At 36.2% G+C, this 14,328-nt stretch overlaps 1 protein-coding gene across 1 annotated transcript in view; it reads right to left on the bottom strand.

Annotated features, from left to right (window-relative positions):
• LOC136037855 (plastin-1-like) overlaps positions 1-14,328 on the bottom strand; it is a gene marked incomplete in the record, with an annotated part of 96,211 nt that overhangs the window by 27,725 nt on the left and 54,158 nt on the right. The window contains 1 exon segment of the mRNA XM_065720702.1: positions 2,450-2,604. Coding sequence (XP_065576774.1) covers positions 2,450-2,604 — 155 coding nt within the window.

Genomic DNA, 14,328 nt, shown 5'->3' with positions numbered 1-14,328 from the left:
CCCCCCTAGAGTTAGAAAAATTGCCGTTTTCCTGCATTTCCATTGAAAAAATTGCCCTACACCCTCCCACATTCTCTTTTTGAAGAATCTCTAGATTTTCCCCCTCGGAGGTGTTGGCCCTTATATTTCCTTGATTGACAAACCAAAACTACTACTACTGCTACTCCTATTAACAGCTCACTGCAGCACCAAGCCGCCAGAGGCCAACAGAGCAGCACACAGTTCTCTTCCACCCCAAGCTAATCAAAACTTCACCTCTAAATTCGTCCTTCTGACGTCCCCTCCCCCATTCGGGAACGACATGCTTTTTATTTGGACCCAGAGGTAACAAAGAACAATCTTTGGCAATCTGCCATCCTTCATGCGTAAATATGTCTTGCCCATCTTATCCTTCCTTTCGTTATTGAGCCCTAGAGAGTGGGATAGAACCATACTTTCTCGTGCTGCTTGATGTTTGACATATGGTTAGTCAAACAGGTATCTTAAACTATCCGTAGACAATTTATCAGGGAAAAATTGAACAAATCTCTTTTTGAAGCTAAAAGCTCAAACGAAAACAAAAAAATCGCACACTCTAATAATAAAAAAAAACGAAAAATGCATGACTCGGAATGTGTTAAATTTTTGGTAATATATAGTTTTAGTAAGTAATTAAATACTGCATTATAGTTGAGCCTAATAAACGAATTGACCCATAATTTATCAAAAAATTCATAAATGTCACGTGAACTAATGATCGATTGACAAATAACCAAACTAGGGTAGCATGTATAATCCTTCAGCATCCAAACATATAATTTCCAGAGGATTTGTCAAACGATACTTCATATCCTCATCTGAATGATCATAGATGAAATCTGTACAGTAAAAAAGTTTCGATCCAATTCTCCAGGGCTTGAATGAAAGAACGGTTAAGATGGTCGGGTCAAGTTTTACGAATAAAGGATGAATGAAGGAGGATTGGTCGCCAAAAATCGTACTTTTTTGGCAAAGCCTCGTCTTTATTGACGTGATTTACTCTGCCAGCAGCAGGGCCGGCTTTGATTGGACAGCCAATCATAGCCTTCAAAACTTTCAAATGATGTCCAAACAAAGCTGACCGTCCAAAAATGATCCATCTCCAAAAGCTACTGCTGACAGGGTGAGTGATGTCAATAAGAACGTGGCTTAATCCATCTGGGGGCCAAAAAGAGCCTGGGATAGCGGAGTAGTAACATTGGCCACAGGCAATTTAGTGCTCCAATGGGGGATCAGCAGTAGTTATAAATGCGAGCCCCCTTTTTGTCACCAGAATACTAGGGCCCTGATCATACTACTACGATCCTGTGACAACAACAGATTACAGCAACACCATTAACTGATTTATTGGTTATCGTCTAATTTACACCAAAATTAGTTCCTCTTATTCCTTAAAAACCTTCTCCCATTTCATGAGTTTATCCTAAATAAGATTCACAGAAAGCAGCTTTATATGATCATTGCCTTTGTCGTAAAACAATTAATACTTTTCAACAGAAAGAGACTCACGTTTATATTGAGAAATGAGAGAACTTAGAGAGAATGGTTAAGTATCAAGATCAGTGAATAATGATAATATATCATGGTTTTAATTACTTAAATGGGAACTTAGACAACCAAATATATCTTAAATTAGAAAAATCTGAAATTAAATTTTTAATTAGAACTACCTCTATATGCAGTTTTTGGCAGTAGTGGGCACCAAATTCAACAGAAAAATAAACTAAAAAGCATAGGGCTCAAACAGCTTAAGAAAGAGTAGCATTGCTTTAAAGGTTAAGTTGTCTTTGAGAATAAACAAATTGCTCGTGTTTGAGTTTTTACGTGCGAAATTCTTAAATTAACTTTGGTGATTTATTTTCACAACTGAACGCGGCAACACTGACGTTAATGTGGTACAACCCTAAAGACTTCATAGCTTTAAAACAACCAAAAGAAAAATCTTGGAAAATCGCGGGTTTCAGGTATGAATAGACTTAAGAGGGGTACAAGGGGTAAAAATTTTAATATCAACCTAAAAAGTAAGAGAAACCAATTGCCATCTCGTATTACCCACCAAAATCATGATATTAGCAATATATATGTACATATTAACTTGCTGGAGGTGATTTTTTAAACTAGGCTATTAGCTATTAGGCTATTAGCCATCCTGGATATTAGCCTAGTCCTAAATATTCAATAATACAGAAAAAGAGTTTAGAAGACTAGAAACTATCTATTCTCAGGAAATTTCTGGTTGGATCGAAGGAAACTTAGCCCGTTAGTTGAAATCCAAAATGTATTAATAAAACTTAAGCAAGTTTTGGAATTCTTCTTGTTCTTCGTGGTAACAGCAGTCATTGAGTCTGGCAGTTTTTAATTTCTATTAAACCTCAATTTAAAATGATAAAGCCCTTCTTCTACAGACACAGTTCTATTTTCTTTGGATTACCTATTAGTCCCGGCCCTTTCAAGATGGTAGTTGACCCATCGAAGCAATATCGCTTCCGGTGAGAGTTTCATCAATTCTTCTATCTTTTCACCATCACCAAGCAAGTTCATCAATCCAGGACAATGTTCTAATGTGATTTGATTGAAGAGACCGATCTAAAAATAAACAACACTGAATGTTTTTGATTCCAGCCTTATATTAGATACAAAACCAAAATAGTTTGTTCTAAGACAAAAACAATCAGAACAAGCAACTGTAGGCTACTAAGGATCAAAACAAGACACCACGATCTTTTTGTTTGCCACCGGATGATGGTGCAACATTGTAAAATTCGTAGACCCTCGGGTTTACTATTTTTCAATGCACGGCTTCACCCTCCAACTCCTTATACCTCACATTTGACCTTTATCTCATTTTTTTATTTTTAGCAGCAAAACCTTCCGATCAACGCTTTTGGCGTGTTACCGATTGATTTTGTTTCTGGTTTTTGAAAAATAAAATAATATTACTAGTATGAAATTGTTAAGATTCTTTATTACCCCGAAGGTTGTATCCATGGGAAGGATTTGACAGAGTTTGAACCCCCACCCCAAAAAAAATTTGTCCGACTCGTAAAAGCGTAATAAAATGCATATAAGCAAATTTAATACGATTTTTAAAATTTTTATCAACCCCACCACAAAAAATGCCCCCTCCCATGGACAAAAATCCAGGATACACCCTTGAAAACGTTACTTTACATACATTAGATTCGAAAGTATATTACACCCAGACGCTAGTACGCTGATTAAAATAGTAAGATCTCTAGTCAGGCATTTACGCAGAAATCAATCTCTGAGGAATGGGTAAAAAAAAAACAGTATACATCAATTATATTTAAAGTATGCTTAGAGATGGTGGCAAGTTGCATAAAAAGTTCAAACCTTAAAATTCATATTACCATTATTCCATAAAATTCCACAGATTCACATCATAAAGATCGTATGTCATAAAAAATTTGAAAGGTTAAACTGAAGAAATATAAAATTTTTAATAGCCGCACGTCAGGTCTCCATGTAGTAAACTTAAAATGACAACAAAGCAACATTGCAGCTATTAAGTCAATGCTTAAGACGGTAATAGGACGGTAATAGGACTTAATTAAGACTTAAGACGGTAATAAGTCAATGCTTAGACGGGTCTCAGTCCCTCGATCCGAATCCTTCCATGCTTAAAAAAAACAAAAAACAAAAAAAGGATATACTGAGGATTTGGGGCACGCCATCATTATCACTTTCACTATATAGAGCCACACCGTTGAGATGTAAAAATTGGTGAGTAGCAGGATAATCTTTGGCACTGATTTTTAACATCTATTAAGAAAATGTGGTACTTGTTCATTAAGCTGCACCCACACACAAAAAGTGAAGTTATGTTAATCCTAATGAAACATGGCCTTCATATAACCTTTAGTTTAAATAATAATATAATTTGGGCTATATATTTGCAAATTAGGGGATAGGGTTGAGTAACTAATTGAAAGTGCCCCTAACCTAACGCTCCAAACCTAAACCCCTCCCCAGCCTCCTAATGTGCAAACATATAGCCCAATTTATACAAGTCGAATGCATTGCATCACTCGTCACTTGTGTTTGTGGCGATGAAACCGGTTTTCTGAGATCTAACCTAAGCGTAATTCTTGAGTGTTTTTCATCAAGTACCAAAAATGTGTTAGAAGACATGTAAATATACTTATGAATATATTTTTACGAAAATTATTTCTAAGAAAATCATCAATTTTTATTTCCGTTAACGTATTTACAAAATTTAGTTTTTGGAGATTTTGGAAAAGAAGTATCTTTTCATTTATTCATTTCTATTTAGCGATATTAGGCGGTTTCAACAAAATTTTAGTTATTAGTATCATTTTGAATATGTCATTTCAATTAATTTACTCATTTCTGTTCATAATTGTATTTCCATTTTTCGTTGTGATTGTTTAGCAGCATATCCAGGCAAGCTAAACTTCAAGCTAAATTTTTTGTATTCTCGTTTACGAGGAACTATCGTACAACAACTAATGTGTATGTTTTAGAAATTAAAGAATATAGATATTGCGAATGTTTCATAAGACGCAGTTCATTTCAATGTTCTTGAGATATTGTTTTGCCTATGATATCTATATAAGGATTTGGATGGATGAGCCCAAAAATAAGCACTTTGCTGGTGGAACGTGTAATTCAAGTTTTATAGCCAAAAATGGCTTAGATTATATATTTAAATTCTCGTGTGATATATGACTAACACGCCTAGTTTGAGAAAGGAACTTGGCTCGATTAGAATCTGGACACCCTGTACAGAAAAAAACTGTTGACTAACAATAGTGATTCGATCGAGATTTGAATGACAAAGACTGGAAGGAAAGATAAACTGAAGGGAAAGATAAATGGAAGGAAAAATTTATTGTATATAAATTTATCCTGAAAGTTAATTTTCTATATATTGTTTGTGCTTGTCGATTATTGGAAACATACCCATGAATTACGCTTAGGTTACATCTCAGAGAACCGGTTTCACAGCTACAAAAACAAGCGTCATCTTGTTTTGTTCTATTTCATTAGGATAAACCTAACTTAACTTCATGGGTGTGTTTCCAATAGCTGACAAGTACCCTGTTGCTTATCTCGAGTGGTAACCCACTTTCCGCCACCTGGCGTCCATCTTGAAGCGCGATGCGTCGCGCAGTTCCGTCAAACGCGGCACAGTCCCCTCAATACATGGCAGAGTTCGGTCACACTTGGCAAGCGCCGCTGTTATTCCTGGAAGTCAATGTCACCTCGAGTATCTCCTGCCGGCGCTTTATTCTTGAGGTACATACAAAATAGCCTAATTGTAAACAATATATTTAACCATGTGTTTCTTTACTTTTTTATTTATTTCCTTTTTCAAAAATGGCGAAAACGCGAAACTTCATATGAATTTAGAATGGAATTTCGTGGTCATATAGGACACATTGACAGTTTTAAACTTTTACCTAATATTTTATTTCATTTTGATTATACTTAAAACTTTGAAATTACGTTTCTACTTTAAAACATATTTTCATTATTTTCACAAGACATAGCGACATAAGGCCAAATTAAGACCTGGGGGAAGGTCAACCGGTGTGCGCTCCTCTTCCCGAAAATTTGTCTAACCGATAAATTGGTCATTAAAAATGCCAATTATCGGATTTTTACCCTCTTTTACCCTTTTAAAATGCGCTATATACTATGGCGTAGCTATGATGGGTGCATTTGTTTCCTTGGGCAGCATCTGTAGAAGCACCATTTAGATAATATTTATACAATAAATTTCATATGTAACCCAACTTATGTTATAAGGTGGGGTGAACTGGCATTGCCTCATGACCCTCAAAATTCTACTTACATTTTTGGCTATATCTCCTTTTCTAAAATGAGAAAATAATAAGATTTTTGAACTTTTTATATGAAAATTGTGTTTGCTCTACCTTGAAGACAAGATGAAAACCTCCCTTTTACAAACTATAATGCACCACTAAAAATTTGAGAGCCTAAAGTCTATTTTTCAGTTCATTCTTCTATAAAATCTGTTTGGCGTAGCTTAACCGTTTTTTCAATTACAACAGACAAATGCAGGGGTGCATATTTTTGAAGATGGAGGTTAAATTTTTGGAAAATAAGGTTGTCCCTTTTTTGTGCTTTGATTAAAAAGGCCAGAAAAAAATTGTCACTAATGAGCAGAGGAGCTATATATTAAACCACGTCTTGCAAATTGGACACGCAGCAGAACCAAAAGTGGAGACGCATAATCGAATACAAGCACAGCTAGAGGGAGAATGCAAAACACTATTTTTCATAATTTGAGGGGAAGATGAAATTTTGTTGCTTTTCCATGAAAATTCCAAACGACAGAAATTTCGGGGGATAGACATTTTCCATTGGGAATTCCCCGCGGGATTAGTTCTCCATGGGGAGTTTTCCAAAGATCAACATCCCAATAGGAACCGGCATGATTTGAAAGTTGATAAAAAATTGAAAGTGTTTTGCGAATGAGACTATATTAAGAGAGTTTTCGGGCGGAATCGTCCGCAAGAAATGTTCTGGCAGGGAAATTTCCAACGAGGATAGAATCGCCCATGGGGTGTTTATGTGGGTGATTATCTGAAGAACGATTAGAAATTAGATAAAAAACAACAAATCTTTAGACAAAAAGTAAGGATCAGCATTAAAACTCAAAACGAACATAAATTATTCTGTATATGAGGGGTTTCGCCCACCTCAAAAATTAGCTCTTTAAACTAAAGCTTAATTTTTTTGTCCTTATTAGTTAAGCACGACTGCTGGAACACAAGGCCGTCAGAATAAAAAGCTTTTTGAAAAATAACAAAAACTTTAGCACGAGGAGTAAGGGAGAGAGGAGGCGGAAACCCTTCTCGCGTACAGAGTAATTTCTGCCTGTTTTAAGTTTTAATGTTCCTCCTTACTTTCAGTTGAGAAGACTTATTTGTTTTTTATTTGAGGCAAGTGTAACGTTATCTGCATTTCGATGGTATTCGTTTATTATTGACTAAGCAGTCAAAAGGAAAAGAAAGGTACCGGAACCGGAAAAAGATATGAATCATTTGGTATCGCTTCTTAAGAATGTGACTAATCGTTTATTTATTTGTTTCTTAAAACCCGCTTTCCGTCCATAAATGTAGAATCACGAGTGCAAATTGAAAAATAAATACTTAGTATTTAGGCATAAAAGTTAAAATTTAACTAAAATTTAACTTAAAATTTAAGCAGCGCATGGCAAAAACTAGTGCAACCGGAAGACGCAGAGTGGTAGGGCTAATATTTATATCTTATTTACAAAACAACTTGATTTTAATTTTTTCACATGTTTTAGACTATTAATAATATACGCGTAGGCGCACGCTAGCAAGGATGTTTAGAAGGGGGGAGGGAGAGACTTGCCGTCTTCTATCAGATATTATATTAAGAGTTGTTACACGCGGGGGCAAAGCTCCTGCATTTTTATTGGCCTGACAAGAGGAGTCCATATTCGGAAAGTCAACGGTCATGGGCTATTTAATAATTTTTTCTCTAAATTATTGGGGGCAACTACCCCCCCAAAAAAAACCGCCCTTAGTTACATGTTAGCTCTTACATGCCATGCTTTAATTTTGAAAGTGTTTCAATGAGATATTGAGTTTTTTTTAAAGGCCATTATCCAAAAAGGCGCCAACTTTCCGCCACACAGCGTCTCAGGATGACACATATGCCACACAGCTTTACTGCGCTTGGCGCACTTTCGCCATGGTTGGGACGAACGCCTTGGTTAACATGATTTTTGAAACTGGGTGCTCCCTCACCACTACACCCTTATCGCCTTACTATAATCATGCACATATACGTTGAGGCGAAAGTCCTGCTCACCAGCGGTTAATTAAACAATCATCTTTTAGTTGTTTTACTTGTATTAAGAAATTGCAAAGGCAAAAAACAATTAAATTACTAGAAAATCATAACCGAAGCTGCAATCATTCTTCGCATTCCCTAATGATATATTTCTGTTGCGTGTGACTTTTTCCTTGTATAGTAGCCCCACTCCCCCAGGGTAGAGAGGACTTGAAACCCATAAACCTAAAAGGCCAAAAATACGCAAAAGTTTAAAACTCTGGAGCATTTGGAAGAATATTTCACACTGTTCTGCCATTTTTTTTTCAAACCTTACCTCCCCCCTTCCTCTCCTATAAAATTTACCATAGACTTTTTTCTTCCTTAGCATAAAAGTCCCACCCCCCCCAAAAAAAGTCAAGGAGCTTCTTATTACAACATAAAAAAAAACTTCCAAAAAATGAATATTGAACAAGATGGCAGAAGTTGCAAAAAGTGTAATAGACAATGAACTGTCAAAGCTTTGAGAAGCAAGAACAAAAGAATGTTGACAAAAAAAAAACAAAAAAAAACTAAGACTAAAATGGCAGTGAGAGATGATTTCAGATGCTCCAAGTTTTTTTTAAACCATGTGGCCATGACCAGAGGCTTAATGCCGGTCTGGATTTAAAATAAGAGCTCTGAGACACGAGGTCCTTCTAAACATCAGAATTCATTAAGATCCGATTACCCACTCGTAAGTTAAAAATGCATCATTTTTTCTAATTTTTCTTCTCCTGTCAGCCCCCACACCCTAGATGGTCGAATCGGGGAAAACGACTTTATCAAGTCAATTTGTGCAGGTCCCTGACAAGCAAACCTATTTTCATCGTCCTAGCACCTCCAGAAGCACCGAAATCGCCAAAGCACTAGACCCCCCACCTAACTTCCCCAAAGAGAGCGGATCCAGTCCGGTTACGTACCCCCTCCAACCCACCAATGTCACCAGATCTGGTCGGGATTTAAAATAAGAGCTCTGAGACATCAATTCCTTCTATACATCAAATTTCATTAAGATCCGGTCACCCGTTCGTGAGTTAAAAATACCCCAATTTTTCTAATTTTTCCGAATTAATACCTCTCCCAACTCCCCCGAAGAGAGCGGATTCAATCCGGCAATCACGTATCTAGGACTTGTGCTTATTCTTCCCACCAAGTTTCATCCCGATCTCTCCACTCTAAGCGATTTCCAAGATTTCCCGTTCCCCCTCCAACTCCCGCAATATCACCGGATACGGTAGGGATTTAAAACAAGAGCTCTGAGACACGAGGTCCTTCTAAATATCAAATTTCATTAAGATCCGATCACCAATTCGTAAGTTGAAAATTCTTCATTTTTTCAATTTTTCCTCTCCCTCCAGCCTCCCAGATAGCCGAATAGGGGAAACGACAAATATCAAGTCAATTAATACTGGTTCCTGACACGCCTTCCAATTTTCATCGTCCTAGTACATCCAGAAGCACCGAACTCGCCAAAGAACTGGAAATCCTCCCCAACACCCCCAAAGAGAGTGGATCTGGTCCACTTAAGTCAATCACGTATCTAGAATTTGTGCTCATTCTTCCCATCAAGTTTCATCCCGACGTCTCCACTCTAAGCGTTTTCCAAGATTTCTGTTTCCCACTTCCAACCCCCTATGTCCTCGGATCCGATTAGAATTTAAAATGGAGTGCTGAGACACAAGATCTTTCTATATATCAAGTTTCATTAAGATCCGATCACCCATTCGTAAGATAAAGATACCTCAATTTTCACGTTTTCCAAGATTTCCGGTTTCCTCCTCCAACTCCCCCAATGTCACCGGACCTGTTATGGGTTTAAAAAAAGAGCTCTGAACCACAAGATCATTCTAAACATCAAATTTCATTAAGATCTGATGACCCGTTCGTAAGTTACAAATACGTCATTTTTTCTAATTTTTCCGTAATTAACCCCCCACCCCTACTCCCCCAAAGAGAGCCAATCCGGTATGGTTATGTCAATCAAGTATCTAGGGCATTATGCTTATTCTACCCACCAAGTATCATCACGATCTCTTCCCTCTAAGCGTTTTCCAAGATTTCCGGTTTCCTCCTCCAGCCCCCCCCATGTCACCGGATCCGGTCAGGATTTAAAATACTTAGATTTAAAAGAGCTCTGAGACACGAGGTTCTTCTAAATATCAAATTTCAGTAGGATCCAACAATTCGTAAGTTAAAAATATCTCATTTTTTCTAATTTTTCCGAATTAACCATCCCCCCACTCCCCCCAGATGGTCAAATCGGGAAAACGACTATTTTTAATTTAATCTGGTCTGGTCCCTGATACACCTGCCAAATTCTATCATACTAGCTTATCTGGAAGTGCCCAAACTAGCAAAACCGGGGCAGGCCGACAGAATTTGCGATCGCTATATGTCGCTTGGTAAATACCAAGGGCCATAAATAAAAAAAAAACTATACAAACTAGATTTTCATATTCCATGGTCGGCTGTGCCTCATATAAAATGAGCCTTTCAATAATTATTCTATTGCGTAATTTAAATATTTCGTAAATTACAATAAAAAGAAACATTTATTTTAGTGTCAGTAAAGGATAAACAGGAAGGAGGAATTGAATTCATCTCAGAATTGCTTAATTCAACTCAAATTGTGGATTACCACCCAGGATTTGAAACTAAAGAATGAAATGATAATTATGCTAATTGATAAATTTACATATTTCTGAGGGCATAGGCAATAAATGAATTCTGCATTAGAAGAAAAGAAACAATGAGAATCACAAGGAGTCCAATGAGAAAACAAATGCTATAAAGTGGATGTCATTTGATGCATTAACAGCAAGGAGGAATTGAATTCAGCCAGCATTTCTTAATTTAATCAAAATGACATATCCTGAATTAAACCTAAAGAAAACGTGATAATTACTAATGCGTAATTAGATAATCAAATATGTGCAAGCCCGTTATATATAGAGTCCCAGTACTCTATATATAATATATATATATATATATATATATATATATATATATATATATATATATATATATATATATATATATATATATATATGTCTAATCTGTTTTCCCGTTTCTTATCGTTTCTCAAGACAGTGAGAAGCTTCTGTTTTTCACAATTTACCTCATTTCCTTGCCTAAAATGCACATTTCATTTCCTCAAGTGCGTAAATAATTATTGGAGCTTTCAATATAGAATGTTTGTTAGTCTTATCTTCTAGGATAAATTAACAGGTTCCTTGTGCTAAGATTTACTCGTTAACAGCACAAGAAAAAGCTAAAAGTTTTTTTTTTTAGTTTTTTCGGTCAACTGCAAAATTTGTGGTTAGCATACCACCCTTTGAATTACTGCAGCCTCAGTCGCTGTGTACCGAAGTCATCGACAACTACGTAGAGCTACAAGAAAACTACAGACATAAGTTAGGGTCTTCTAGCTATTGGCACATCCCCAATCAGCAACAGCATTGGCTAGCCATAACCATACGGTAACTTAACGGAAAGGGGCAATCATACAACCACTAACGGGTATCCCCAATTTGGACACCTCGAAATTCTACTTTAAATGAAAAGCACTACGATGACGAAGCCCACATGGCAAAACTGAAAATGAAAAGCTCTACGATCAAGGCCATATCGAGGGTAAAAAGGGTTACCAGGTTGATCCTCCCCCCCTACTCCAAAAAAAGATCCTAATCGTTAAAACATAACAAACACATATAAATAAATTTTGGTGCGTTTTTGTTTGGTTTTTGTACCCCCCCCCCCTCTTCCCAAACAAAAATCCTTGATGCGTCCTTGGCTATGGTTATCAAACTTTATATAATGTGCTATAATAGGCTATGATAACATCGTCATATGATAGGATTTCTTAATGTATTTGTTTGTAAGTATATTTATGAATGCAGTTACCATTTTTGAAAATAACGCAGTTTGGGCCAGTGAGAATAAAGGAGGTAATATTAAAAAATGACGAATTTCGAAAGCTGGAATCATTTTTATGAGGGGAGGGGGGCTCAGCTTGTAGAGTAAATTTGGTAATCTTAAGTAGTCTTTCAGCTGATACTAACGAATGGTACACCCCCATTATACCCAGCTTATATCCTATGAAGTATATACATCGCAACGAGTGCAACCAGTGGACGAAATGTATCAGAGAAATAATTATTAATGTCTAACTCAATTTAAAAAGGTGGTAAACTGGAGGGGGTACCCACTTTTAGAAATCACGTGCATAGGTGGGTGCGTGTTAAGCATACCGGAGACGAGCGACACATGTGGCGTTCTGAGATGTACAAGAGGTGGCAGAAAACGGGCACCCCCTTGAAGAAAATAGTCATTGATGGGACTCGAAAAAAAAAAAAAAAAAAAAAAAAAAAAAACAAGGCATACAAAACTTCAATTCTTTTATGTATGAATTTTTTCAAATTGAACTTTCGCCATCAATGTAGGTTCTTCTTATTCATCAAGTTTTTCAACGAATCCACTAACGATTCCACCCAGTGAAAGGCGAATCAATTTTAACGTCATTTTATTTAGGGCAAAGCAACAACCTTGCTTCGTACCACAGTAAAGGGAATATATCCTTATACCACAGTAACAGTAAAGAAAGTAAAGGGACCGCAGTAAACAGTAAAGGGAATATATCATTGTACCACAGTAACTGCAGAGAAAGTAAAGGGACCGCAGTAAAGGAGTACATCCTTGTACTGTGCTTCGTACATCAAAATGTTTGTTTTACAGACTGGAAATCAATAGATCCTAAATCAGGCAAAGCAACCCAGGAGATCCAACGCATTGGCCTCCTGGATCCTCCGATAGCTTGTTAACACCCTGTCATTTTGAGACTGTCAATAATGCTGCTTAAAATAGCCCATCCAGGTGCCACATTTTGTTGATTGAAAGACAAATATTATTTGGGATGTTGACTCAAAAGCTCAGAAACGTCAGTTCCTATAGAATAGATTTTGGAACATCAGATACATATTTTGAGAGTCACAAATCATACATAGATGGGCCAGTGCTCAAGGGGAGCATATTGGAGATATTACCTCGCAAAATTCTTGTGTATCAAGAACAAGTCACCTTCTACTCCCTGATACTTATATATTGCAGAAAAACTTGAGTTGGCTAATTTTAAAGACTCGTCAAAATACTATACTATAAAAATAGCCTATATGCTAAACAAAAAGGTATACAGAAAGTACATACCTGAAAAGGTAAAAAAAAATCTAGCTCACTGCATAATAAACTCGTTTTTGTTACCATACCTTAGAACCAAGGCTGTATCCAGAGGGTTAGGGATTGGATTCCCCCCCCTAGAAATGTTTTATCCGACTTGTAAAACCGTACAAAATGAATATAAACAAATGTCTGGTGCGTTTTTAAAGTTTTTTGTACACCCCGAAAAACATTCTTTCGTACACCCCCAAAGAAATATCCTGGATACGACCCTGCTAAGGACCCGACTATTAGACAAAAATTAGACCTTTCCAGGAGAAAACAAGAAAGTTTGTAGCGGGCAACAGTTAAAACAGTTTAAAACAGAACAAGCCCAACGAAAAAAAATGTTCTAAGAATTTCGCAATAAACTTATTTCTTGCATAAAAAATCTTAATGCAAATTTCAAACGTTGGTACAATTTATAACGAAGAGTTTTGTAAAAAGCATACATTAAAAGCACCCATGCTGAACAACCAGCATTTTTTCATATTCCATATTGCTTCATAAATTACTGAGAAATAAACGCAACAAAATTAAGGTCACATTCTACCAAAGATACAGGTATTAAGTTGTCAATATCCTGGTTTTTTCTTGAATTAAAATCAATATATGTAGGTTATCAGGAAAATCGTCTATTTAGTTAGATATGTATACAGTAAGTGCACATATATATATATATATATATATATATATATATATATATATATATATATATATATATATATATATATATATATATATATATATATATATATATATATACACACACAAAGAATGTATCGAGAATTCTAGTTCGGGAAGGCGGAGGGGGGTACAAAAAATCCTTACAAAACGCATCAAAAATCAGTTTAAATATATTTTGTTACTTTTTGCGGGCCAGATAAAAGTTGGGGGGTGACAAAATAACCCATCCTCCCCTGGATACAACCTTGTATACATATATACTTTTATAGATATCATAGTTAGTATTAACTGTTCGATTATGTTCATAGAAGAGCTTTAGCAAAGGTAATTAAATATACGCTATAAACATCTATACTTAACATGAATAATCATGGATACATCGGTACCAGGATACCAAGGGTTCACCGGCGGATCCAGGGGGCGGCCAATGTTGTTTCTGGCACTCTCTTTTCCTATTTTTTTTCTTTTTTCACTCTTTTTTAGAATAAATTTGTCAATTTGCTCAATTACTGGCACTTTTTTCGAATTGCTCCCCCCCCCCAAGATTTTGCTCAT

Source organism: Artemia franciscana, chromosome 17 (assembly GCF_032884065.1).
Source record: "Artemia franciscana chromosome 17, ASM3288406v1, whole genome shotgun sequence".
In the NCBI taxonomy this organism is placed as follows: domain Eukaryota; kingdom Metazoa; phylum Arthropoda; class Branchiopoda; order Anostraca; family Artemiidae; genus Artemia; species Artemia franciscana.
Note: the sequence above shows the minus strand (reverse complement) of the source record. Positions and strands in the feature narration are given on the sequence as shown.